This window comes from Corvus cornix, chromosome 5 (assembly GCF_000738735.6).
Source record: "Corvus cornix cornix isolate S_Up_H32 chromosome 5, ASM73873v5, whole genome shotgun sequence".
Taxonomy (NCBI): Eukaryota; Metazoa; Chordata; class Aves; order Passeriformes; family Corvidae; genus Corvus; species Corvus cornix.
The window spans coordinates 9758547-9785082 of NC_046335.1; the positions used below are offsets into that span (position 1 = coordinate 9758547).

At 40.4% G+C, this 26536-nt stretch overlaps 1 protein-coding gene across 17 annotated transcripts in view; it reads right to left on the reverse strand.

Annotated features, from left to right (window-relative positions):
• Positions 1-6665: 6665 nt before the first annotated feature.
• MARK3 (microtubule affinity regulating kinase 3) overlaps positions 6666-26536 on the reverse strand; it is a 62805-nt gene continuing 42934 nt past the window's right edge. For 2 of the 17 annotated variants that reach the window (XM_039552747.1, XM_039552745.1), the window contains 7 exons: positions 24863-24940; positions 24098-24201; positions 19330-19494; positions 18349-18606; positions 15983-16009; positions 11286-11330; positions 6666-9157 (listed from right to left, as the gene is read on the reverse strand). In XM_039552747.1, the coding sequence (XP_039408681.1) occupies positions 8812-9157; positions 11286-11330; positions 15983-16009; positions 18349-18606; positions 19330-19494; positions 24098-24201; positions 24863-24940 (1023 nt within the window). In that variant the 3' untranslated portion in view covers positions 6666-8811. The remainder of the gene's footprint in view (positions 9158-11285; positions 11331-15982; positions 16010-18348; positions 18607-19329; positions 19495-24097; positions 24202-24862; positions 24941-26536) is intronic. The other 15 variants (XM_039552752.1, XM_039552750.1, XM_039552760.1 and 12 more) reach the window with 13 other exon arrangements.

Genomic DNA, 26536 nt, shown 5'->3' on the forward strand with positions numbered 1-26536 from the left:
CAGGTGCAATCAGCATAACCACAGATTTCAATGCAACGCCATGCTGATCCAGAGCTTTACTTCCAGGCTTTTGGTTTTTCATTTAGCAGCATATCTATCTTTGGTTCAGTCACAATTTAGGACTTGTTTTCATCCCCTGCCTTCCCTGAACTCTGCTGCTAGATCAATGAAACAGCTTTGCAATGAAATGTGGAATGCTGCTGCTCCCAAGACAGAAAACTGGGAAAAGGCATCATCTGAGTGACAAAAAAAGGCAAGGATGAAACATTCTTTATTCTCACATGTTGTGAGAAGACAGAAGGGGAGGGTAAGGTAGAGGCAACAGTAAGTTAATGAGAAATGCTGGATGCTGGTTAAATAAACAGCATGTGTCTGTCCCCATAAACCTTGGCTCTCGTCCCTCTGCTTTATTTTTATCCTTGATGAAGGCTTTTGTCACTGTCTTTACTTCTACTGCTTTGCAAAGCAGTAGGTGATGTGGTTCCACATTTCCCCACTTCTTCAGCAGAATTAGCCAGACATAAGACCATTTTTCACTGACTATTTTGCATCATGCAACGCCCACCCTGGCAGACCCAGCTCATAATGTCAGTGGTAGACAGAAAATTGGAGAAGTGTCTTTGATATTTTAAGCTACCCAAGTTTTTTGGTGCACAAACCAGAGCTCATCTCTCCTTTGTGTCCAGCAGAATTCTCCCCTATTCCATCAGGATTCACCCTGAGTGCGGCTCTGACCTAAAAAGTGACCTTTAAAGACGAGATGCCTCTTGGCCAGAAGCTCTGGTCCCTGCTGTGATCTGTCACAGTTTTTGAGCTGGTTTCCCAGAGAAACAAGCCTCATGTGGCCACACACCGTGTGTTGGAGCTTGGGCTCATGTACGCTCAGTCTGTGCCCCCTGGAGCTGTGGCACCTGCAAGTGAGCAAGGTGGATGGCTTGGAGAGAAACCTCCCTGTTTGTGCCCTGAGCAGAGCTCAGAGGAGGAATGAGCCCCTCCCTGCAGGCCCTGTGGGCTGCAGCTTCACTCCAAGAGCTGTTTGTTCCAACAGACTGTGAGACAATACAGGAAACAGTGCACTGAGCTCCAGACTCAAATCCACACAAGCAAGGGATCCTTTGAAGTGGGGCTTGCTGAGCTCTCTTCTGTCACTGGTAAGCTCCCACCATGTCTCCCTTTTCACCTTGCGACATTCCTTCCAATGTCTACGTGGAGCCAAAGGGCCACCAGGGAGAAAAATGGATGTGGTTTCCCACAGCAACATGGCCAGGACAAGCTTTTCTTCCTGCTTATGGCAGCCTTGTAGTGAGAGCAGGCTGCTCCCTGACAGCCCCAAACAGGACAGCCCTGCCCTTGTCCATGAGCACCCAGAGCCCTCACGGCCCCTTGCTGAGCTGTTCTGGTGATGTGCACCTCGCCCATCACTGCACAGGCCCCCACATGGTACAGAATACACCCAATAAAGAGCATTCTGGTGAGGGGTTGGTTCCCTAATAAGAGCCCTGGAAAACACCCAGGAACTGAAGTCATCCAGAACTGATGACTCTTCTTCCCCCTATCCTAGGGACTGCTCTAAATTCAAGATTCATTACAGCCTTGACTTTAATTGAGCTAAGCTGTCCTGCAGGTCTGGATTCACTTCAGCAACCGAACACTGAGGATATCCCGCTGCACTTGCCATGCTCTGCACCATGGACCAGCATGGAGGTGCTTCAGGGGCCCCACAGCACTTGTACTCTTTCTCCAGCTAGAAGAGGAGCTCTCACAGATCTGGTCTGCAGAGACTCACGGAGCTCTGATACCACAGGAGACCTTAAAAAGGGACTGTCCCTTGAAGCAAGACCTAGCTCAGACGGGTTCAGCCAAGGCTTGTCTCTTGAGATAAGGAGAAAGCAACAAGTTTTAGAAGCCAAGGGGTCAGTTAGATAAAACCTCAAAATACATTTAACCCAACAAAGTTACTCTGGTGGCTGCTCCCAGATCAATGATGAGGAACAGAACTTCCCAACAGCAGAACTCTGCTTTTGCTGCTCCCACTGCAGTCACACACGACGGGGTGAGCCCTGTGCATGCCTCTCACCACAATCAACACTCCAGGCATCGCCTTGGGAAGCTCAGAAAAGGGCTCAGCAGCAGCCCATGGGTCAGGGACTGCAGAAAGGAGGGGATGAGACACAGGGCTCCTTCACAGAACAAGCACGGAGGAACCCGAGATCAGCTGAAATAAACAGCTTCTCCATTCCCACTTGCCAAGTCCAAACACCCCAGGGATAAATATTAGTACCAGTCACTATTAATCCCACAACAGCAAAACTTGGATTACAATGCAAGTGAAAACTGGACCAAAATATATGATTTGAAAAAAGCTCCTGAGCAAATAAGGCAGTTTCACTTCTTGCCTACTTGAAGCACATGTGACATGATTTGTTTGAAGAATAAAACAGACTGCAGGCATGGAAAATGCCAGGCATAAAGCTTTAGAGAGTTACTAATACAGTGGAATATAAATGGCAAGTGATCCCAGATTATTTTAGAAAAGGCTGGCTGCAATTTACAGCCTTGATTAGACTGATTACTAAAGGATGAACAGCAAAATAACTTCAGTAATTAAATTTCCGAAGAGGAAACCAAAGATTCTTACTCGTAAAATGAGCTGCAAATGAATTTAAATATTCAATATGACTTTTGCCCTTCTCAGCAGAAGAGCATGCTGCCTGACACGGTAATTTTCTAGGAAAGGAGACTGAATAAGGCTTAACAAAGAAGTGAAAAAGGGCGTTGTAGCCCTAAAGGTTTTTCATGGCAAAGGTAAAGCCCACTGGAACTACACTTCAGCTCAGAAAGCAATACAACTTAATGGAAAAGTTAATGTAGCATTAGAGTGTATTTCAAGCTGAAAAATGCAGTTTCCATCAATATCATGTGGTCCATTTTCCTCCGTAATGCTTTTAAGTCAAAGTTGTCCGAGCAGAGAGTAACACCGATAACCGATGTGAAATCGCAGGGGGCGAGTGATCCGTGGAGCTCGTCTCTAAAAATATTCCACGAGAACCCCACCAGAGCTGTTTCTGCGTTTGGGAGACATCCTGTGGCCGCTGCTGACACTGCAACGTCCCTCTGCAGCTCGCTTTGCCGTGCAGAAGGGACCGACCATCCATCCATCCATCCATCCATCCATCCATCCATCCATCCATCCATCCATCCATCCATCCATCCATCCATCCATCCATCCCTCCCTCCCTCCCTCCCCAGTCCCGCTAGGCACCCCCCGCCACCAGCCCCTGCTCCTCTGGGCACCACAGCCACGGGACCATTGTAACAACGCCTCCCAACTCTTACCAGGCCGTGTTTTTCTCATCCATGTGGAAACACGTGTGAAAACACTTCATTTCGTGCCTTGTGGCTGTGTGAGCCAGGGAAGGAAATTATTCCATGCTTAGAAACTTTGCTGTTTGTTGCTGGTTACGGTGCTCATGCCGAGCTGAGGTTTTGGTAAGAGGCACCTCCAAGCAAACAGGACTTTACCTCGAGACAGGCAAATGATTGAAAACCATGTGATTGTAACTCCAGTAGAATTTTACTTTCTGATTTTGCATCCCCATGTGTTTTAACAGAATTATTTTCGTGGTGAGGTATTTTGTTATCTGATTTTATTCACCTAATACATTCAATGTGATCAGCAACTACAAGGAAACATGAACTGTACAAATATTTTGGTTTTATGCCCTGAATTTTTTAAGGATGTTAAATGATAACATAAGGGTATAAATGGCATGAGAACTGCAACATTTCCATGTCTTAAAATTCCATGCTGTGGTTCCCACAGCAACCATAACCATGGCCACTCTGCATGGATTTTACATCCAAGTCTGAACAGGCTGTTCCAAGTGCTCAACACACATAAGCAAAAACCAAGCAAAAGCATTTTTTTCCCCTGCAATAAACATCTTACCTGCTAAGTCACAACCACTACAAGATGTTAATGGCACTTGTAGGTGAAGGTGAATTCCCAATAGCTGACAATTAATGCCCTCAATGTGGCTTCTGTGCAGAGATATTTGCAGGATTCATGGTGGTGGTATTGACACCCTTCTGTTTTCTGTTATTGCTGGAACAAGAGCCTGCTGTTTGTACCAAAGGTTAAAAGCATTCTTAGAAGGCTAAAAGAGAACAGTTAAGGGTCTTTCAAATTCTTTTGTTTTGAATACCAAACCAATTCAACTTCAGAAGCACTGAGTGGTCAAGAGACTGCTCCTCCACGGTTTTGCTAACTTTATCCAGCCCCTTGGCTTGTAGGCAGTACCTGGTAGCGCACTAAAGAGACTGGCAGAAACAGGAACATGAAAACCATCAAGTTATCCAAGTAAGTTTACTGGTTTGCCTTTTTCTGCTCATAAGTTTGCCAGAAGTAAGGAGCACACACAGACACAGCAATTCCTGTATCCCCCTTGTTCTTGATTTTCTTTAAGCATTTACTGCTGTTGTAATGCAGGACTCTGATAAGTCTTGGGTATGGAGAAGTTGAACTTCTAAAAAATTATTAATTGCACTAGGTTGAGCTTTATCCAAAGCTCATGCCCCTTCCTGCTGGATAACAGTTTATTCTCTGAAGTGATGGAGTAATGGTCAGTGGCGAAATCAATGAAATAATTCACTGCTACTGGAGGGGGAAAAACTCCAGTCAGTCAAAGGAGGAATTTTCACAACCCCACTTCATCAGAATGTCAAATCAGGGGTTTAATTGGCAGTACCAGTGATCTGTAATAACATAAGCCTGTCTTTATTGGAAAGCTCCAGGGCTTTTCTATGAAAACTTACAGAAATGAGATTGTATAGACAGTTACAAGCCTGCATGTTTAAAATGAAATGTTAATCCACAGTGGTACCAGCTTCCCAAAACTGTATTTATTCCTAAACATCTGCAATGTAAATTAGAAACCAAAATTTCACATTAGTATGACCCCCTGCCCCTCCCCCCCAAATAGCAGGAATACCATCTACTATTGAAATTCTCTAAATATTTAACACTTTACGTTACTAAGAAAATCCATGGCCTTGGATAGCACAGCAAGAAACACCCAACCAGCCCCTCCCTGAAATACAGAGAGTGACACTGGCTCACAGGGGCCTCTGCCCACACTCAGGGGGTACCTGAGCCCCTTGGGGACAGTGACCATGGTGACTGAGCGGGTTCCAACCCAGGGGGCTGTGCACATTCTGCTGCTCCAGACCAGGGCTGCACAGAGAGAATGGCTCTCTGGGTTGGCCACAGGCCTAATTAAATTGCAATCCACAACATGGTCTGTGACACAGCAGCTGTGGGAAATACTGATTAAAAGCCTCTACACATTATCCCAACAGGCCCATGTATAGCTGAGCTTTTCAGTGAATTGGAGAGAGCTCCTATTTATATTCCAGAGATGCCATAGTTTCTTCATGCGACTAGGAGGACTCCTGAACCCCGCACTTCATTTCTGCAACATAAACACGTGGATACTAATTTCATACTCTTATAAATAATCTAATTTATCTTGACACAAAATTCTGTAATTAAAAAAAAATAGGATGCAGTATCTTGCTATATTTGATCTTTAAGCCTCACTGTAATACAAGAGAAAAAGCTACACCTTGCCCAAATCTGTACTATAAATCTTTAAACCCACAAAGATTGGACCAGAGGCTGTAGCTTGAACAGAAGTAGTGTGCAAAACACTTAGCCCAGCAGGACTAGCTGTTCCTCCAGCCTCTCTCTACTACCTCTGTCTACTTCTCAACATGGTCAAGGACCTCAGGTCTTGTAAAGAAGTCAAATAGAATGAAGTGTTTCAGAAATCCTAAGTACAGGGAAGGTTTGCATAAAAAAAAGCGTATCTGAACTTATTTGTTCCTGCTCAGTGTTTGTTGTTTTGTTTTATGTATGTATCTTTAAATGCTTTTATTTAATGAAGTAAAACCCCACAACCCAAACTCTTAAGACATTTTTCTCTGCCAGATCCAGCAATCAAAAGACACCTTCTTTTTCAGTGTTGGCTGACACAGGTTTCAGTGATAGAAACCTTTAGTCATGAGCCCATTACAATCAACCCCCAACACACCAGTTGGACCACACATTCCAGGACACCAGTCATGTCATTAAATAAAAAATGCTTCTTGGTTGCTATTCACATGTCTCAAAACACTGAGACCTGCTGCTGCCTCCTCACCACACACTGACCTCTGATTATTTTTAAAACTTGCCCCTTAAGGAGAGAAAAACCAGCTGTGATTCAGCAGAGTCTCATCAGCAGTGGCGCCTGCAAACCTACACAGATCCCCAAGGAGTATGAACAGGTATAAAGCCTGTGTTGGGGAAGCAGTTCCTCTTTGGTTCGGAGAGCTGAAGAAAGCATCTTCCTTCCCAGGCAGCTCCCAGAGGCTTGAACACCAAGTGTGCAGCGTGCTAAATATTCTCACAACTCGGTAAGTTTACAAGGCATTTGGGAAGGAAGCTGTTAAAAATCTTTTTCTGATTATAATAAGTGATTTTTTTTAATACCTCAAATAAAGATTTACTCTGAAAGAACCTTCTGAGAACACTTTAAGAAAAAATACCGAAGTACAAACTTTAAATATCCAAAGTATGATACTGGTGCACTTTTTAGAAACACTTACATACTTAACAGGTGAAGTAGGAAGAGAGTATTTCAGAAAACATTTAATATGAAACCTTTTGGAACTTCCATCGAATACAGATTTACATAATTTATCAGAACACTTTTTCAGTTCAGACAACAAAGTGCACTGCCAGGTGAAAAAAATACATTTGGAGGAGTGCTTAAAATGTAGGAAGTGAAAGGATAGGTGACCATTCACCTGAGAAAGTACAATGACTGCCCTGAAATGTCTTATTGCTATTACAAAATGGAGTTTTCATGGAAAAAACCCATACTGAGCAGCACAGGCACGGGCAGAGCACTGAAAGCCAACTGAACTCCGGTAGCACCTGGAGTTCTCAAGCCATGGCATGATACAGAATATACAGAGAATAAAATGCAAATTCAGGAATATTTACTACATTTAACAACTATGATTACCCTTTAAACTAGCATAATCAATATCAATGCTTAGGGGGGAAAGAGAGGGGAAGTCTGCTGCCTTCACAGACTACAGATCACAAGAGCTAACTTGCAAAATATTAAGGACTTTGCATTTTCACCTCGGGTCAAACCTGAACTGTGTACTATGAGTAACTATTAGCTCACTGCAAATTTAAAATGCAAATTTAGGCTCCAGTTTAAAGCACATGTTAAGTACATGCGTTAAGTGCTCCACTGAAATATAACCACAAAACATTAATACAAAAAGTCAAGTAGATAATGCAGGGTATTATCTACACAAGTCCTCAATGAAATAAACTGAGTATCGGTAGGAAACAACGCATGAAGAAATCTCTTCATTCTAGTTTGCAAAACCAAATCCGTTTCACTGCTGTGATGGTTAAAAAGTGGGGGCTATCCCAGAGCAGCTTCATGTCCTACCGAAAGCTAGTTGGCCATCAGAGTTCATCAGGGGCGGGTTCTACACCGCACGGGGACAGAGGACAGTGGACTCCCTCAGCAGCACAGCCACAGACACACTGGCACAGAGCCATCCAAAGCAACACAGCCGGAACCAAGGGGAAGCACACTGGAAGAGAGCTGCAAGGAAAAGCTTCAACTGCTCCTACCTATGGCTGTAGTTTAGCAAGCTGGACGTTTGGACAGAGGAGATCAGTAGCCAATTTGATTCCCACTTTTGGGGTTCAATGCTGAGTGTGCCCAGAAAGCGAGGGACAGCACTGCCCTTCGTGCACCAAGGCCTCGGAACGGCACCGACTCAGACGTGGCTTGCGGCAGAGTATGGCCATGATTTGAGAGTCCCTTTGTGCTTTGTATCAGCCTGACCTAGACTAACGTGGCAAACTCGCTCTGAAAGAAAACCACTACTCAGCAATTAGCACCTCCTTTTACACTGCCTCATTCCCCAGAGAAACAACAGAGAAATGTTCTTAGCTGCGATCAATACTCATAAGCCAAAAGGACAAAGATACAATTTTAGTAGTTTAGCAGAAGCAGAAGAATGGAAGCGTTTACCCAAATATTAATGCACAAATTAACTACATTATTAAAATTTGATTCAGACTTAAATAATAAATAGGTGGGCAAAATATAATGCAAGACTTACTCAGTAAAAGTGAATTTTTAATCATCCCATGAGATCTACTTAGAAAACAGGACTAATAATGTTCACAACCATAAATCCAAACCCTTCACACACTTTTTTTTTCTTAACACAGCAGTGAACTGTAAACCTGCATTTACTGGTTATCGCTTCAGTCATTTTAAATATTAACTCAAGTGTTTCCTCCTTGGCCATTTCAATTTTTAGCACCAAAATTAGCCCAAAAAGAGGTACTGGTACAGCTCGATGTTGTAAATGAATTGTTTACATATAATACTTTATATATTATACACACATACTGTACATTCACACATCCACACAAACAGGAGGCATATTTAAATGAATATATTCTGTGTCTCAATTTGTTGTCAAAGACTTAGAAGCAATGGAAATAAAGCAGAAGGGGTAATATTTTACATAGTAGGCAACTTTAATGCTGTAGTGCACTTATAAAAAAGTCCAACTCTCCCTCCCAGCTCAGCAGCTTTTTTTTAATATCACTATTCAGAAGGATGCAGAAGTTATTGCCTAAATGTTATTCTATACATTTCCATCGGAATTCTCAAAAACACTTTAAATTGCTAACTAATTTACAACTTAACTATTTTTTTCTTGTTACAGCTTTAACTCATTGGCAATTTTGGAAGCAATGTTTTTGAAAGCTATGGATGTTCCCGATATCCGCTTAAAGCGAACTCCATTCAGGGACAGTCTTGGCAGTTTACACACCTCCATCTCCCACTGTACAAGGTTTTCCGCGTGCCCATCTCCATGGACACAGAAAAGCAAGAAACGCTCTCTTTGTTCATAGTCACAATTATTGGCATCCAGGACCTTTCGTATTTCCCTCATCATGTCATTGGGATCCATGGAGCTGGTGGTTTTCATGCTCCAGGTAAAACGCAGTGACCGAGGCTTGGCTTCCTTGTTCTCATCCTTCTGATCCACAGCTACATTGCGGCTGAAAGACAGGAATTTCAGAGTGAGCAGGGCCAGCCACCCTCCCCAGGGGCCACGTTAGTGAAGCCAACACTCAGTGCACACCACCCGGATTAGAGCAGCACTGGAGGCTCCGGCTGCAGCCCAGCCCCGCTCCCCAGCTGCTGTACACACACACGGTCAGGGGAAAGCTGTAGCTGCTGGGGCTGGAACAAAGGTATGGCACATTGAGGTGTGACACAACTGGCAGTCACTGGATTCAGGAGCATGAGGGCAATGACCTTCTGGAGGCAGAACTACATGCAGCACCTACGACTTGATTTTAAGGCAGGTTCTGCTCAAAATTGTATTCTCAGGCCACATGGGCAGCTGAAACACCAGCTCTGTGCTAGAAGTTTCTGGAACATTCAAGTAACAGCTCCCTGTGACAGGAGGGTGCTCAGTCCAGGCCATGGGAGGTGCCCACTTACAGGGAATGGGGTGAGCCCATGCACAAAGGGGCTGGGGGCTCCTCTGCACCTTCTCCTGGGCAGCAGCTGGGAGACCAAGCCCTGGAAGCGCCCATGGAGGCCCACAGCAGCTGGCTGCGAGCAGAAGGAAGGACAGCAGGACCAGGGTCACCCACCTGCTGCCCAGGGTCAACAGGAACCCCCAGGCCTGGGCGGGCTCAGTTACACTCTGGCCTTCCTGCGCTGGGGCGTGTTTGAGATGATCCCTGGGGACACACCACACTGCAGGCTCTGGGGGTGGCCTTCAGAGAGGAAACACTTCCTCCTAAATTGGTCAATAATCCATTAAATACCAACGGCTGACAGAGGGAAAGCAATGAAATCATCTGCAGCTACCAGCTCTGCAGTTAATTGCCTCTGAGACTGATGTGCATGAAGAGAGCTGGAAGTCACTACGAGACACCTCTTCAGTGTAGTTTGTAAAGATGGTGAGTGAGAGGGTTACCATTATTGTCACAGTTTTAAGAGATGAAGCACAAAATATTGAGGGTGTGTTTCCCAAATCTGCAGCTTTTTTTTTTTTTAAATGAAAAAGCTTTTCCTTTGGTAAGGATACGTAAAGTTATATAGGACAAAGGAAAGAAATGTTCCAGAAATTTCTAGTTGCAATCATTTTTCTACTTTGATAAAATCAGTAGTCATGCAGCTAAAGATCAAAGAATTACATTTGGACCTCCAGGGACAAAATATGGATTTGCTTTGTGAGTATTTTTACATTGTCAGTCACCTCTTCAAATTTAGATAAATATATTGACTATCATACTTAACTATTTTTTGAAAATAGCTAACCTAACTGACCCCGAACCATGCAGTTTAGGTCTCATGTTGAGCCTCCATATTAAGCCAAGCTGCTCTTTGAAACAGACGGCAACGGTTACACCACGTTTTATTTCTACTACCATTAAGCAGGCAATTATGAAAAAGATAAATAAAAAGTGATAGCAAGGCCACAACTAAATAAATATATTTCTCAAATATAACCTATCTCATAATTCTCCTATTAAAAGACTTCTTGTGACTGTGAGAGTCATGGGACTATGCAATGTGATTTGCCAGATGTTATAAAATTCATCATGCAAATTAAAGAGTATTCTGTTTTAAGGTTTTAATTTATTAAGGTTGTAAAGGGCCAGGGAAAACCCCAACTTTTATTCAATGCTTATTTTATTTTTGGAAGCTTTTTCTACTTGAAAACAGTTGGCAAAACCAGCAGTTTGATAATTTCTAGTATTTTTTGATATGCTGATTTTGGAAGAAGAGTATAACATGAAAAATATTTAACTATTTGTGATTTCGGAGATGAGAAATATCTTATCACCCTTCAGTGGTTATTCCACACATTTGCAGCTTCACTAGAGACCACTTATCTACACATCTACACGACAACAGCAAATTACAATGACTAAAATGCAAAAAAAAGAAAAATCACACAAGGGAAAAGGCAACAAGGAAAGATGAAAGTTTAGAACCAAGTCAGTCAGTGCTTTAATAGCTGTTTTGCAGACAGAAATGCTTCTTTGTTTAGTTCTAATGACTTACATGAAACAAAAGCTGCTGCCTGAAGCCACTATGCCACATAATCAAGGGGAGAAAGGTTCAAACTCACCTAAGTAACATTTTAAACAAAAATTTTACCCTCACCTTGAGCCCTCAAATCTCCCGTTCCTCTCATATTCAGTCGGGAGCCTCAATGAAAAGAATGCAGAAGCAAAAGGAAGTGGGAAAGAGAAGACAAATCTTACACTACAATATACAATATCTGAGTAGTTGCTAAAAGATACTGCAATCATACCAAAGGTGTGTTAAAATACAAAACAACAAAGATGTAAAGAACTTGGTAGGTTAGGCCAAACTCAGAATGTAACATACTGTCAAACCAAATGGAAGTCTATAAACCACAGTTTTTAAACCGACCATAACTAATTTTAACAGTGTATGTTTACATGTTAAATCTGTAGAACTCACTGAATAAATCTGAAGTTCTAAAAGCAGAAAATGTGAAACTAAAGTTACAAAGCATATTGAAGTGACTGCATTATTTAGTAAGTACCTCCTAAAAGAGATATAACTCCCACATATTTTTAGGCTAATGTTTTTTAAAAGTTTTATCTGGAATAAAGTATATATTTCAAAAAGTCCCCGTAACTATTTACAGACAAGTCTGATCACCTTGTGTATTTGCATGCACATCAGATCTGAGGTGTTTAAACAATAACAAAATACCTTCATGCAAAAGAAGAAGATGCATATACATTTTAATAGAACTTTAAGAGGTAAATCCAAGATTTCTCAAGTTGTGGTAACCATCCTATTAATTCCCACATGGATGCAGCTTCCCCACCTAAGAGCAAGCTTAAGCTTTCTGTCTTCTTGCAGTGCTTAAAGCTACATTGCTAGTCACTACCATCTACTGAAAGCCCAGGGTCAAGCAGAATTAAGGGGAAAATTATCTTTCTCTACCTTCCCATTGTTGGAAGAGGATGGTTCAACATATCAGCATTAATTCTGCTCAGAGGGATGCTGCCTGTACAACACTCCTACCCAGACTAAGGCAGTACATGGCTTCCCTGAGTAACACAAAGACAGTAACTTGGGTAGCAGGTGTCTAGGGACAGGAATGTAAGACAGTAACCTTATTTTCTGATACACAGTGATATTTATATCAGGGTGTGGGGGGTGTTACAAGGCGTGATTTCCTCCTTTCCTTCCTTTTGAGGGCTCTGGTGAGGGATCAGCCTTGCAAGGTGACTCTGGGAGTCCCTGTCACAGGGCCAGGCGCTGTGCTGGCACTGTGAGGGGCAGGGTGGCAGCACTGGCTGCACGGGCCACAGAGCTGGCCCAAATTCAACTCAGGTGCCACTGCAAAGCAACTGCACTTAACAGGGCACAGAGTTGCTCAGCTGTGAGCTGCTTGTCATGGCAGCATCTGATCAGAACCCTGCTGTCTGAGGCACCGCACAGCTCACAGTACAACAGGGACAACACCACTGACAAATGAATGGCTGCCACAAGCAAGGAAGATACAGAAAAAATGAGAAGAAAGCAACTGGGAAGCCCCAGTGCAAAGTGGGCAGTTATTGTAGTTATTTTCATGAGATCTCAGGCTACTAATCTATGGCGGATATAGGAGAAGGTGGAAAAAGATTTTTCATGTCTGCATATACAGAGTCCACAAAGTCATCCCCTGTGACAGCTCTACAGGACCAAAAAAGAGGTAGGCAGGAATCACCATATGTACCAACTGAACAGATCCATCCCATTCAGATGATTGTTTCACTGGGCAAAGCAACCAACAAGTTAGAAAACACTCCTCAACTGAAAATTAAGGGTACTTGAACTTCAAAGAGCCTTCTGTGTTCCTACAAAGTGGAAGATGGCAGCTTTGTTACAAGCTGCAAACATTTATGGATTTTTGTGGGTTTTTTTGTGTTTTGTTCTGAAATGTGCCAAAGGTTATAGAAAATCAGAGCACAACCAGTTTCCCCAACAATGAATAGCCTTACTGTTGCTGGAATCTGTCCAGAAAAGTCTGTAAGGAAAAATCCCTAATGATGTTCTAACACCCTTTTCAGTTTGAAATTAAGCCAAAGTGTTCAGTTTTTAAACCATTGTACTCTAAATCTAAGAAAGGTCATTATTTAGAATATACCTGCCACTTTGAAATAATAAACATTCTCATGGAAGCCTCTCAGAAAATCCTCACTTTGCTCAGTTTTTCCATGCATCAAAGTTCCATTCACTGAGCAGGAGGAACTGCATAAAGTGACACACAACCTCAAATATGAGCCACCACGCCAAGCTTAGGAGAGCTGTGCCAGTCTCTCAAGGTGCTCCTTCCTTCATGACAGACACTGTTATGGTCCAGCTCTACAGCCCAGCACTGTTGCTCTGGGAACAGTCACTTACTGTACTGCCAGGATTGTTTTGGTTGGGGTTTGTGAGTCAGATGCAGCCCTGAGGCCTCCTCACTTGCTAATACAATCTTCACTTCTGTGCTAGTTTATGCTCTAAATTTTCTGCTTTTGCTTGTGTTTTACATAAACTGATTTTATGGACCAAGACGCTTCTTGGTCCTGAGAAGGGAACAAATACATAGGCAAGCTGTGTTCTCATTTGTCATGCCATGCCTACACATTATCTGCCTCATGGTTTACGAAGGGCTTTCACAAATCTGATTGTTTCCACACATCTGTCCCGAGTTATGCTGTGTTTCCTGTTCTTTACATCTTTGTATGCTATTTTAAATATCCAAGTAAACACAAAGAAAACTGTCTAAAAAGATACTGAAAACCAACAAAAAGTGCACGATGATAAAATAAGATCAATTTATGGAAATGTAGAAATGATGCTGCAATAAAATCCAGAACACTGAGTCATTTTTGCTGTCAAAAAAAAGTTAAGACTTCCACAATATGCAGATTGGCAGAGACAGTGCATAGTACAAGATATATATATATATGTATATACACTCACACATACATATATATATATATATATATTTGATAACCTCTGTGTACTGAGTACAATAGTAAAAGTCAGCAGTTTAACAAGGAGTGACTGATTATCTACTTTCATTCAGCTCCCTAGAACTGATGTTGTGGCACTATGTATACATGCTACTGGGTTACCATAGTTCTTTCAGAACAGTGAGCTCATAGGTAGGATTCATAGCAAATAAAGCCAGGAGAAACTGCCAAAATCCCCAGCATTTTCAGTTTTTGTACCTACATACAGATCAGGTATGGAGGGACACCACACACACTTAAAACAGAATTTAAAAAGCACACTCTGGTCCTGTGTAGGTGGTGTAAAGCTTTGCAAATTTCTTATTCAAAAAGATGTATTTGTGGAAGCTGTAGCAGATAGCTCCACAATGGTCTAAGACTTCTGGCCCCAAGTCAAATGTAATTTTTAAAAAATTGTCTAAAAATTACCTGAAGTCCCAAATTGAAACAGTAACCTTCTAGTTTAAAACTGTACTCATATTAGCATTCCCCGTCTTTCTTCAGAACAAACGTAGATGCATCCGGTTGTGGAGGGTTGCACAGATCACAATCCTTTGTTTTAGATGTGGTCTGCACCCCACAGCTCATGATGCACGATGGGTTAAAGCCACTGGCACTGCTCAGTTCCAGCTGTATGTTGAGTTGTATGGTTTCTTTCCTTAACTAAGTTATTGCATTTTCTCAAGTCAGCAGTGACAATGCCAGCCAAGCCAACCAACACCAGTTCCAAACACAGACATATTTGGAAGAGCACTGATTATTATCACCATGGCATGGAATTTACTCAGTTAATCAGGTAGGGTACCTTTAGCCTTGCACTGTACATAATAAATCCACATTTAGGCAGCAATTTACATGTCTTAGGACTCCCTAATCTAAGCATTTCTTTGAAACAGTCTAACTCCAAATTACAGTCACAAGAATAGCCTTGTATTGTGAAACTTAAAACATATGCCTGGTTTTTGGCCCCATCTCCCTGGTTTTGATCAGCAGTAGGAAATTGGAAGTACCACCCTTTAAGAAGTTCCAAGACATGGTACAACTAAATGGGCTATTACAAAATTTTACTGGAAAATTTACCTGTGCATCAAAATTGTGTAAGCAATTTTCATGAATCATAGTGGATTAATGAGATACATAGCAGCTTGATTCATTCCCAAATTGCAAAACTAAATGAAATCCTTTGGCTTGAAATGTGAATCAGACTTCTGAGCTTTTCCCCTTTCGTTGATGAATCTGCATAAATGCTGTACTTTTTGTTTAAAACTGAAGTGCCCTGTTTGCACTTCAGCTGCAACTCACTTCAACAAATGCAGCCCATTTTAAAATAAATACACAACTATTGAATCTTCATTCAGTCTAACACACAAAACTGTTCAACTCACAACTGTGCTCAGCTGCAGGCAATAATTCAAACCTTTTTTTCTCTTCAATATCATAAAACAGAGAGATAATTTAACATCACTTACCTTTATTTGCTTGCAACCTTATGTTTTGTTTATACTTTCATCATTGTTATCAAACACCTCATTCTTCAAACATAAGCATGCTAAGTGTATTAGTACAGAGAACAGAATTACTTTGGCACTACCAACTCTATCAAAGAAAGAGGAATTCACAAGGCATGCTTAGCATCTTGTTATACAACACAGATGGTGCCACAGATTCTTAGGTATCATCATGAGTTAATGAATTTATTCTATGCTTTCCTCTGAAGAAAGAAAGTATTTAGTTCTCAGCAGGAAGTTTAGTTTTCAGAAAACCAAGGCTAGAAAAGCCAAATCTTTTGTTAATTGCAGGAGCCACTTTTTTTTAAATATAAATAAATCCTACCTTTTGATAAACCTGAATGACATGTTTCTAAAAGAAATTAAGCCAAAACAACAATTAACAAAAAATTTTGTACAAAATAAATTGAAAAAGGCATTTAGAGTGAAACATGCAAAAAGATCTCATTTAAAATGCACAATCTAAAAATTACACTTCAATACATTCTCAGATTAGGCAGGTTATTTAGGGGCTGAAGAGTAAAACTCTTGGCACTGCTACTTTCAATTTTTTCTGGGAAATATGTCACCAGTATTTATTATGAATTAAAATATATACTGGTGTCAAAACACTTTGAAACTCGAAATCTGCAAGGTCAGGTAAAAATATGTTTGGATTTTCTTCATATATTTACCATAGAAAGCAAAAATCAGTAACTCTACTATAATTATATCTTGAGTATCTTCAGAGTTAGGTTTCTTCCTTTCTTCATAACGTTAGGTCAGCCATGTTGTACCAAAAGCTGCCTTAAATATTTAGCTATTTTAGCGGCAGAAGCTGTAACAATTGCCTACACCAGAATATAAGTAGTTTATAACCAAAGGAATTCTGATTCCCCATAGAGAATGCTACAATAAATTAACAAGTTTTAAGGTTTAAAACATTTATTTAACAGGAAGAAACATAACCATGTCCTTCAGTGGCACTATCCACCTCCTCTGTAGTTTGTACAGCACTGCATGTAACAGAGCCCTAACTGCAAGACATCCTCCAAGTGCAAACAAATCATCTGTAACTGTGCTATTGTGTTATAACTGCATGTTATTTAATCAAGTCCAGATGGAATTTAAACTACTGTCAAAAGCCACGGGGAAAGACTTCTTCAAGAAAACCACACTGCACTGCACAAGTTGAAACTCAGAAGTAATGATAGAAGTTTGAATGCTGCCTAAACAACTGAGTGAAAAGTTTGCATGTTCACAGTTTGAGTGTCCACATTTGGAACGTCAGATGGAAAATTAAGCAAGGATATGACAAACAAAAGTACAGAAAGAAAGAAATTCCAAAAGGATGTGGCTGATTAAGACCTCACTTGACATAAAGCACATGGCTTAACTCTTAAAAAATATTCAAATTAAACATCTCTCTCTCTCAACATAAAAATAAGGGGGAAAAGCCCAAACCAAATTTCCTAGAGAATAGTGTTTCCCAGGGAAGTGTTACCTGGCAGAGAACTGAGCAAATTAAAACATTTATCAAAGGCTAGACATGTTTTTGTTTTGCACAGAAGCAACTTCTACAGTTTTAAAGAAGTTCACTCTCTAAACTGAACTCAGACAGACATTGGTGAAAAACTGGAGTCTGGCTTAGCATTATTTTGTAGGAATGGGAGACTGCAAAGGGGATACTGAGAGTGAGGCACCTATAGTCATAAAATAGACAGGAAGGAAATGGCTTGCTGCTGATGTGGTATAAGCTTAAAACAAAAGCTAGCAGGCCAAGATCAGAATGATCTTGTCCAAAAAACTTCACCTGATAAGGAGTGTACAAAAGCTTGATGATTATCTTAAAATGCAAGTTGTGGAGATGAGTGGTCTGACATATGTGGTATGGGAACTGACAGGTTTTAAATACAGAAGGAAAAACCATGATTTTCAATTTCAGGGTTTATAGTAACTAATGTAAATCATACATGGATTTGAAATTAGAAGTCCAATTAGATTAAAAACTTTTAGTGCAGGAACAACACCTGCTGAAGCTAGACTTCGGCTAGACCACAATGCCTTCACACCAAACACAGAATCTGCACATGAACTAAAGGCCAAAATAGGAATAAGCTTTTCAAGGTTTGACCAGACTCCTGCCTAGACTCAAATCCTAATACTGCCATTACTTTAAGATAGCTCGTGACAGCACTACTGCCAACAGAAGCTTTTGTCTCCTGCCCCTACCCTTTCATCTGTGGTATTTCTATTTCTGTGCTGCCAGCAAGGTTATGCGGAAAACACTGATGGACTAAGTGACTGGGAAACACAACCTGAGCTTCTAATGCTACATCAAATATCTAGACTAGATCCCAGTTTATGCCATCTACAGATGGACTATGCAGCCACTGAACAACTTTTCAACTGAGCTGAAATGTTTAATCTCTGCAGCATTCGTACCTCATTCGTTTGAGGTTGAAGAGCACAGCAGAAACAGCACAGACTAAACTGTCTCACATTTAATCCCATTTGATTCAACTCCCAAAAACAAATGGCTTCTGTAACCAAAATAGAACTATGAAAAAATCACAAGCAACTGCATTTTAAGTTGCAGAATTTCAGCTATTAATGAGTAAACGTGGACAAAACCACCAAAGCAATGAGGTATTTCTACTATAAAAAGGAAAAGAAGACAGGAACATTGCACTGGCATTTTAAGAGGCTTACCTTCTTGTTAGTTTTGAAGTTAGTTTACTAAAGAGATTAGTGGAGCCCCGGGTGCGGGTCTGTGAGAGTGGCGTCGCCTCGTGGGACAGGCTGGGCGAGGCGGGCGGGCCGTTGTAGGTGGCGGTGCGGCGCTCGCGGAGCTGCCCGTGGAACGTGCTCCGGCTGGCCGTTCCTCTGGGGAAACGAATACGGTCAGGGGTGGTCGCACTGCTAATGCTGTGAGTTGAAGCAACAGGAGTTCTCTGATCGGGAATAGTGCTAGGGCAGAAAACAAAAAAAACCAATGCTAGAACGCCTTCACACAGGCACTGCGGCTCAGCAGGAAACACAAAACACTATGTTCTACAGTAAAGCATAAGCAGACACTTTTATATAGGCCAAGGTTGGAAATACCAACATTATTACAGCACTGTATGGAATCAAAACTTGTAAGAAGTTAGGATTAAGAGGCTGCCGAAACAGAAACCTACATAGGCAGAAAAGTGCAACAGGAGTATCCTGGAAAAGACCAGATAAACCAGGCCTACAATGTTTCACTGAGAAGACTGATAAAAGAATAGACCAGTAAAGTTTCCTCCCAGGAAAGAGAATAGGTAACTTTAATGTCTCTCCCTCCGCATTCTGTACATACATCTTTGAAAGTCTTGCTAATTTGAAAGTATCCTACACAAAATTCTCTACAAGCGAACCGCTCCAAGTAGTGAAGTCCTTCAGGATACACAGTTTAAGTCCCCACAAACTTTGACAATAGGGAATGTCCAATACTCCTAACAATGGGAAAAAAATTAAGGTTCACTATTGCAGGATTATGTCACAGACAGCCTGACACACCACAAGACAAATGTAAACGAGACTAAAAAAATGAGGAAACACACATCTTGTGGGCAAAATATACTAAAACAATCTAGGACTAAAATTCCACAGCACAAAGTTAAGAAGCAGTGGGTATAAGTTAGTGTCACAACGATTTCTGGTTCTTACATAGGCCTGAAGTTATCTGCGCCATTGTCTATTGGAGGCAACATCATCTTCGTGTGCACAGAGGCTGACATGGACATCGACTTCTGATGTCGCAGCCGAACACTGGAGAAGGATGTGGTACAAACTGAAGCAGGGCTAGCTGCGTAAGCGAACATTTCTGTCAGGCTGCGAGGGGGTTTGGGTTCAGGCAGAGGCAGAAAGAAGAGCATGATGGACCAACAACAAACTACTGCATAGAAAAAAAAAAGCAAACTTTTCCTTCTATTAACTGGTTTATCAAAGAACAAGAACTCTAACAGCCCTCCTCTTCTATGTAAACAGCAGTAACTACCCTATACTCCCCTTAAAAAGCATCCTTACTTACATGGCACTGGACATCTATAAGTGACCATGCTCTTACCATTAGCATTAGTTTGCAGTGATACCCTCCTTGATGTACAGAACCTGAATAACTCAGAATTCTATGCCAAAGCTCTAGGATAAAGCACTGATGTAACTTGTATTGCTCTTAACAGTAAACAATGCATTAAAATCCCCACCAAATGCACTTTCCAAAAGACTCACAATAGCTCCATTACTACAGTGAAATCCTTTGTTTTCAGAATGCATCCATGTTAAAAGAAATAAGTGAAAGTTGGGCAAGCTGTCAAATCTACATCAGATAACTGGGGGACTTCACAGGTACAATTGAAACCAAAAATATCATGATCTTTAACAACTCCAGAGAGGCCAAAAGAAAAAGGCTGCTAATAATGAACCTGTACGTGTAGTAGACACTGAACATTGCTTGCTGTTCTCTGAAGAAAGAGGAATGACTTTTGAAGAGCATCTTGTATTGCTTGACCATGAACATTTAATTCTTCAAATTACCATTCAGGCTTTGAAGGAAAGTATAGAGCACTGTCTCAGCAGAATGGCCAGTAAGCTGCCAGCTGTATAATATGTTCAAATAGGAGCATTAAATTTACTTGTTTCTTTAGGCCAAAATACTCTTTGCAGCCTTCACATTACCTAGTAATGATAAGGATAGGAGAAAAGTGAGAGGCCACAAGATGTTTTGGGCCTTTCAGACTACACCACCATGTCATTCATCTGAAGTTTGCTTTAAAAGTAAGACAATTGTAATTCAGAAATATTGCTCGAGGTTAAGAATTCAGTAATTCTCAGTGACAGTTTCATGACACCATATGTTCACTTTCAAGTTACTTCATGGTTACACACACAAACTCAAGTCCTGTTACCGAATTCTGGTACACCAGACTTTGGAGAGGAGAATGCTAGTGCAGCTACAAGTGTCAGCTCACCCACTTTCTCAGGCTCAGCTCCCAAAGCATTAGTACAAAACACCACACAGCTCAGACTTGGTTTTGGTTTGTTTTTAACTTTTCTGGATCTGAAAAACTTCATCTGAATCATGCACACATCTCAACAATGCTGAATCCATCAGGATGACAACTACAAGCACTACTTACAATGAAGCCTTCAATACAGGCCCAGCATTTACATTACCCCAGGGCATTAAGAAATTGTAAGAAAATGAACATTCATCCCAAAACTAATACCCTGAAGTCACGTAACTGGTCACTAGCCTCTCAAGCTCTTCCAGCTCCTTTCCTCTATATTTGCTGCAAAAGATAAAGAATCTAGTTTTACAACACAAGACCCAAGTTCTATTCAGTCACCTGCCTCCAAAGATGTGACATCTAAAGGTATCAATCAGGGACCTTCTCTTCCTCTGATGCTTTGCTAGAAATCAGCTTCCTTGGATTACTAGCCTGGGAACACAGGAACAGCGAACTAACAATCACCAATTAGTGCCACGGCTTATTAAAAATCTGAAGCTGTTGTAAATCATTTGTGTTACAAATGATTTAAAGCAATTGCTTATCATTATGAAGAGTGTTTCATGAGTCCCCAAGTGCGTTAATTAATGCTCAGGCTTTGGAGGAAAGCCAACAGAGTCATCTCCAGCAGAATGCTTGTGTCAGCCACACAATGTGTCAAAGTAGAGATGAGAGACTTACAACTCTTTGCTTCTACCAGTCTGGGTCTTCAAGACTACTCTCTCCAACATCAGATCTACTGACTACTGACTCTTTAAAGTTTTCATACTTTCAGAAATAGTGCCTTCTCAGAATTCAATGTGCAAGATAAAAACAGAACAAGCAATGTTTTAACACTTCCTCTACAGAAAAAAGAGATTTTAGATGTGTGCACCTTGCCTTTTACGGTAAGTCTCCCAAGTTTTCAGTGGGTCACACTCAGTATCTGACTAGCTATGGAAAATCTAAAATCCAATCTGTAACAAATCATTTACAGCAATTACTCCTGCTTGTAACATTTGCCACCAACAGACATTTCAAAACCACAGAAGTAATTTTAAATGAAACCTTGGATATGGACAAAGCCCAGGTTCAACTTCAGATCTTGCTTCACAGAAGAAAAAAACCCCCAAGTTTCTAGAGTTACTTTCTGCCAAGCTGAGAGTAAAATATTAATTAAAGATTAATTCTGAAGAGCCAGTCCCATCAATAGCCATGTTGATTTTTCCTGCACTAAAGGTCCCGGCATTTCATGTGACCAGTCAATGCTTTACCCAGTTACAGCAACAGAATACATTCAAATGTAAATTCTGAATTCTGTGCCAAATCACAGTAATTCTGAAACTGTGCCAAAATAAACATGCAGTTTAGTATTGAAGCGTTTCAGACAATGACAAGTCTCCAACTGTAATAAAATTAACAATGCATTCTCATTACCTTTTCTCTTTTAAACCTTCTATAAAAAGTAATCAATGTAGTAATCAAAAAACGCATGATAAAAGCTATAAAGACATTTTTTACTTGTCTGTGAAAATAAAAATTCTCAGACATTTCAAATGACCCAAATAAGGCTAGTTTGTAGAAAAAGCAAATGATGTTTAAATATAATATTGACAATAAAAGGCAAATTACACAAGGATAACCAATTATGAATATAAAACACAACTAATGTAGTTGTCTAGTGCTACTCAGTCTTAACTTTGAGATTAAGACCTATATGTGACAAACCAGAAAAACATCAGTTTGCTGAGAAACTCAAAGCCAGGGAAAAAATTTACTTCAAAAGATAGCTCCTTATGAGTATAAGCTTACTCCCAAATTAAGGGAACATCTAAATCTCAAGCATTCCTAGTAAACAGTATCTAATAACTTTTAAAAATGTAATACGGAAATTGTAGACAAGATATTGCAAAGATACTAGTTTAAGGGTGAACAAAAATTGTAATAATCCAAGTAGTTAAGTAATAAAAAATTATCAAAACTATTATGGACAGAAAGATTCATTTTTTCAAAGAGTGTTTGAGAAGAAAAAAAGCTATTAATGGTGAGCTTTAATTGAAACAATTTGGTAACACTAATAAGGAGTAACCAATGAAGGCTGAGACAGACACACTAAGAGACAGTACCAAGTAGCTATGCTGTACTTCACAAGACAGGTGACTGCAGGCCCAGCTGGCCAACTACACTTTTGGCAGTCTTCAGACTTATACTTGACTCTTTCCTTAATCACTTTCCATTTGCAGAAAGCTAGGAGGAAGAGACAGGGTCAAAATCAAGTTCTTCATCCCTAGGCTCCAGGAATCAAACAGGGAACAGACAGGCTTTCCATCCAACATCACAATTTCACCACTCTTCCTAATCGACTGCCAAAAGGAGGGGGAAAAATTTTGCGCAAAAAGTGGCAGATCTTCTGCCAACTTCACCACAAGTTAGAAAATAGGAATTTTCCTCCCACCATTTACAAAGTATCATAAAATAAGGAAGGGGTAGAGAAAATTGGGAAGGGTAGGAGAAGGGTACACATTCCTTTAAGTACCAGCTATATGGCTCTCCTGGCAAGGGTTAACTACTTAATTGTTACCAGCTTTTGACAGCAGTAAAATTCTGAGAAGAAGGGCTGGAAATTAAAATACCCTCAGCCAGCCAGGAAATCTGGTGGTATTCCTCCCAACTGCTACTGTATACCTGATACCTACTTGCACTATAATATTATTTCCAACAGCTCTTCTCAGTCTTCACAGGATGGCAGTAGACATGACCACAGTGCCAACACATGAAGTGGTTAGCTCCAGTTCCATTGCATGCTCTACTCAGGGTTTCATTCAGTAAAGTAAAAAGAAATTTGTTATTTCTCTGTTTTCACTCAGAATATGGAGATACCCTGAGGAGGGAAGCAGCTGAATTCTGTAAATCCTGGGAAACAGTTAGACTGCCAGACTACCAGCAAGGAACATTACTAGTCTAAGACAATGGCCTATCACTATTTCATCTTTGCTCAGAAAAAATTACCTTCTCCCTCAGACTTTGCAGCAAAAATGGTATTTCAAATAATCCCAGTGAAGCAGAGTTGAGAGTGAAACGAAAAAAGAGAATGGCTCAAGAGAGATGGACTTTGCAGTCTGACACTAAACAAGGCTCTTCTGCAAGCATGTGCTGTTTGGCCACAGGAGTTCACAACAGATTTAAGATGAAGGCTGCTACAAATTTTTCATGTATTTAACCAGAAATTAGAAACTTCCTTTTACATTCTAAGCATAGAATATAAAATTCAATATAGGAAAAAATCCCCAACTCCGACATACTTACAAGTACTCCATAACCAAAGATCTGTACTCACCTTTCATTAAGAATTACATTAGAATATCATTTACTTTTAAATTAGGCATTACAATTTTTTGGAAAGGTGAAGACAAGGGACATACACCATAGGAAGATATTTCATATACCTGTTCTCCTTGCCATTTTGTATCACTGAATGCCTATCAGCAGTGGTTCTTTCACTACAAACATATGTGTTGCGCCGTGTCATTGCTCCAGGGGTAGTATTATTCTACAATTAAAAAACATAGGCTTGTTATTCTCCACAAAAGGCTTTTCCGAGGTTAAGTCTGCATATAATTGAAGGCTTTTTACTTACTGCTAGTTTTACACAGTTCTAAAACTTAGAACAATTAAATAACTTAATATACAAACTCCATCTAGTATCTTTAAGGAATAATGCAATCATAAAAAAATAATTCTAACAAGTTGTTCTTATATTTCATATTGATGGCTCAAAATTAATATTCCTTAAAGTTTTTATTACAAAAGTTCTGAATTACAAATTCTCAGTATATATAGCATTCTTCCTCATCTGGATAGCCTGTGTCTTTATAGCCTATTTTTGAAATACTTTACCACTTGTAGCTTGGAGAATTTTCCTTTAAGTTAAAATCATACCCTTAAACAAGATAGGAAAAGCAAAGACTTAACAAACAAATGTGGTAAAATTCAGTGGGAAGGTAAACATGGACTTTTAAATATTAAGATACTATGAAACACTAGACAAGTTTTAAAAACAAGGAAGAATAAGAGACAAATTGCAGAGAATTTTAGTAAGACATTTTTTAAAATACACATTTAAATACAAGCATAATACATTGAGGACAAGAGAACCAGGGGAACTTAAACTACAGACCTTACTTTAGAGGGGAGAAAAAAAATAGAATTACTTTGCCTCTGTCTTTACAGAGAAAGAGGGTGGAGATATGCCCAAGTTGGCGGTCAATTTTCCAGGAACGACTGAGAAGCTATAGGTAATTCACAGATAACAGAATTATAAAAAGTTAGATGCAATTACTGTAGGAAAAGCATGGTGGTCCAGACAAACATGCACCCCCAGGTTGTAGAGGAAGCTGGCAAGCCTTTGTATTTTTTTTTCTCCCCACCCCAAGAACGAAACACAGGAAACTGCAAATGGTTGGAAAAGTGGAAAAAAACCTTTAAAAGTTTTCTTTAAAGAAAAGGATCACAGGGCAAAGCAGGAAGCAAAAAAGGCTATTAACTTCAAACATCACTGCTGGGGAAAGTCTTGAAGGAGGCCAGCTTAAGGGAATGACTGGTCAGCACCTGGATAAGCACATGTTGAGTAAGGAGGGCCACTAAGAATCAGGCAGGGGACTTCATGCTCAACTAACCTTGTGGAGTTCTTTGAAGAATTATGCTATGACGGACAGGGGAAACTCAGCGGATTTTAAAAATAGCATTAAGAAAAGGTTTCGCATAAACGGTCACAGGAGAGAGTCATGGCAAGAAGGATTAAAAAAAAAGAAAGGAAAAACTAGTTCAAGCACAAAAGCAGAGTAGCCAAACCTTTTTTGTTTCCAAACCTGAAATAAAACTGTTAAAGTGGAGTATTCTCAAAATAACTGGCAAAAGCTCCTCCAGTGCCTTAAGGCAAAATATCTGCTGTCTAGGGAGTCTCATGCAACACATTCCTAGAGTTGCATATTTAACCATCTTGTCTAAGAGACTGCTGACCTGTTTGTTACACATCTTGTTACACAAATGTACAAATTAAAATGCAACAGTGAAGTGCACAACCTCCTGGTGTTAAAAAGTACAAAGACAAAGAGTATTTCAGATCAGCAGAACAATTAATTAAATTGTAAGATGCATGCAGCTGTCTGAAGGGTTCTCAAGTGTTATTCACTGGATATTCCTTAGGGATAGGCATGTGCCAAGCATCAGCAGAAGTTTTCCTGGCTCCTTCCTTGTACTTTATTCCTTGTACATCCCTTGTCTTCATATATGTTTATTTATTTAAAAAAACACCACCACTGATTCTTCTGCTTTCCCCTGACATTTATCACTGTACAAACTCCCCTCTCTTTATTAAGCCTGCCAGCAATGAAAGCTGTGCACCTAAGGCAAGGTTTTGTTTATCTGCTCTTGGGAGGTTACACTGTGCAGGACACTTCGTGGAAGCCTCAAAAACCAATGGTACAGTGAAATATTGCCTATTAGTATCTGCAGATCATTTTGTTCTATGTTCTGAACATACTAGAGGATGAAGCACCTAAAATATCCAACACTGGTCTTCTGGTGGGAAATAAGCACAATAATCAGAGGCTTCCTTCTTTCCATCTGCTCCCTTTGAACATGAAATACCGGTTTCCCTTGAGAAGACACGACAACATTACAATGTATTGTCATGTTGCACATCTGGAAAGACAAGACTGCAATCTTTGTGCTGGACCAGACTTTTATGACTATGCATTTTCAGGTTTGGGAGTGGACAAGTTTTGGTATTAATATCTGAAATTAGAGGACTGCAAGGACATGCTTTCCCAGCTCATTCTGAAATGCAAAGATGGAAACATCAGTATACAATTTTTCCTGTTTGG